We start from the raw sequence: 1919 nt of genomic DNA on the forward strand, positions 1-1919 counted from the left end.
ATATATATATATATTTATCAATATCTGGACACCCCAATTTTATTCGAAACTTATGTATATCGATTATTTTAACTAACTTCGACATGCGATCTCATAGTTTCCAACAAGGTCAAAACGCAGTGCGACAAAAGGAAATCTAGGACGTGGTCGATCATAAGACTAGATGACAAAAATCTATAAAATAACACTTTATATATATATATATATATATATATGTATAGGTACGATATATATATAGGTATATAGAATTTATGGGCCACAATTGTGGAAATATTTAGGTTTATACGAGTGACAAGATCGATCTTTTAAAAAGGAGTCAAAAAGAACAGATAGAGGAGGTGAATTTGTCGAAAGACACGCGCCGGTGTACCGCGCATTAGTAGATTTTAAAGAGAAACGTCGTTTCGTAAGAAATCGATCGATCTCATAAGCCCCGCCATTTAATTCTCGAGTTAGCCGGCTGGAGGAGGTGGTGGCGCTGTTGTCGTGGATGGGATGCGCGAAGGTAGGTGCGTGGATGCACATGCAGTTATCGCAGTTCGTGGTTGCGCGATCGCGAGGACGGTCGAGGATTTTCGTCGTCACTTCGCTCACGGTTCTCATTCGCGAATAAGAAGAAGAAGAATAAGAAGAAGAAAGGAAAACGATATATAAATTAGGGAAATAGATAGAGAAGGAAGTGGAAAGAGGAGGTGTTGAAGTTAAGACGAAGATAGAACGAATATTGGGAGGAGGATTGTGCAACGGGGGAGTCAATAGTGTAATAAAAGGGCGGAGATTACGCATTAAGACAACTTTAAAATGTTCTCCGGCTTGACTAACCAAGTTTCTACTTGGATGGGAAAGAAAGCTGACGAAGTTCCCGAACTTCCACAGGAGGAAAAGGTTCCTCCCGTTGAAGGAGAACTCGTCGAGGGCGAGAAAAAAGATAGGTTAGATATAACCAACTTTATTTCCATCATTATCATTATTATTATTCTAACTGTTTATTACTATTTTTATATTCGTTTTATTTTATTATTTTTAATCAATAATGATACTTGTATATTCATTATATATATATATAGGGTATCAATTAATTATGATTCTCTTATCTACGTTTGTGTATACGTTAAACTAATTTGTTTATGCAAATTAGAAAGGATTCAAATCTATATATACATATATAACAAATGTTACGGTAAATGCGTGTTGTTTTGTTGCGTCGTAGCATGTTATACTAATTTGACGTAACGTCATCAACAATGCATTCACACACTTGACAATCAAAATGTGTGTTTATACGTATTACCGTTATCAGTTAGTTAAGTCAAGTTTATCTGTCAGATAGTCTGTTTCTGTTATGTATAATACATTAAAAAAAAAAGAATGAAGTATTATTTCGTACGATTTGAAACAGTCAAACTGTTTGATGAGTATATCGAAGAAATGTACGTACGCTTCGTTAAATCGTCGTAGACGTTTCTCGTCGTTTCTTTATCTAAATGCAACGGAACACAACCTTTCTACATATATTTTCGAGATTAGATCGATACTGGCCCCGAGCACTGTACTTACGTAAAGTACTATGACGCGTTTCGGTTGAGTATAATAACGAAAAGAGGTTAAACTCCGAAAGAAAATTGAACAATAACGCTAGTCTCGAGATATATCGAATAAATTATATCGAACGATTCGATATATTGAATATATTTTTTGAAACCTTACAATTATATTTTGTTCTTTATCATTCGTTTTTTATTTTATCTTCTCTCTCTCTCTCTCTCTCTCTCACTCACTTGTTCGTTATATTTATGAATATGTAATAATTAAACGCGTCGTTTCTATCCGGTAATAATATTTTTTATATTTCAAATGTTTTTCTAGATCGTTAGGAAAAAAGAAAAAAGAAAAAAAAAAGAAAAAAAAAGAGAGTTACG

General features: G+C 34.0%; 2 protein-coding genes across 2 annotated transcripts in view; both read left to right on the top strand.

The window, feature by feature from the left end:
* LOC106788115 (metalloendopeptidase OMA1, mitochondrial-like) overlaps window positions 1–1919 on the top strand; it is a 212597-nt gene that overhangs the window by 20071 nt on the left and 190607 nt on the right. The window lies entirely within an intron of this gene.
* LOC106788113 (synapse-associated protein 1) overlaps window positions 517–1919 on the top strand; it is a gene marked incomplete in the record, with an annotated part of 56417 nt that continues 55014 nt past the window's right edge. The window contains 1 exon segment of the mRNA XM_014751089.1: window positions 517–932. Within this exon segment, the coding sequence (XP_014606575.1) occupies window positions 802–932 (131 nt within the window).

The sequence above is a fragment of the Polistes canadensis genome, unplaced genomic scaffold (assembly GCF_001313835.1).
Source record: "Polistes canadensis isolate GaletaPanama2010 unplaced genomic scaffold, ASM131383v1 scaffold_126, whole genome shotgun sequence".
Classification (NCBI taxonomy): domain Eukaryota; kingdom Metazoa; phylum Arthropoda; class Insecta; order Hymenoptera; family Vespidae; genus Polistes; species Polistes canadensis.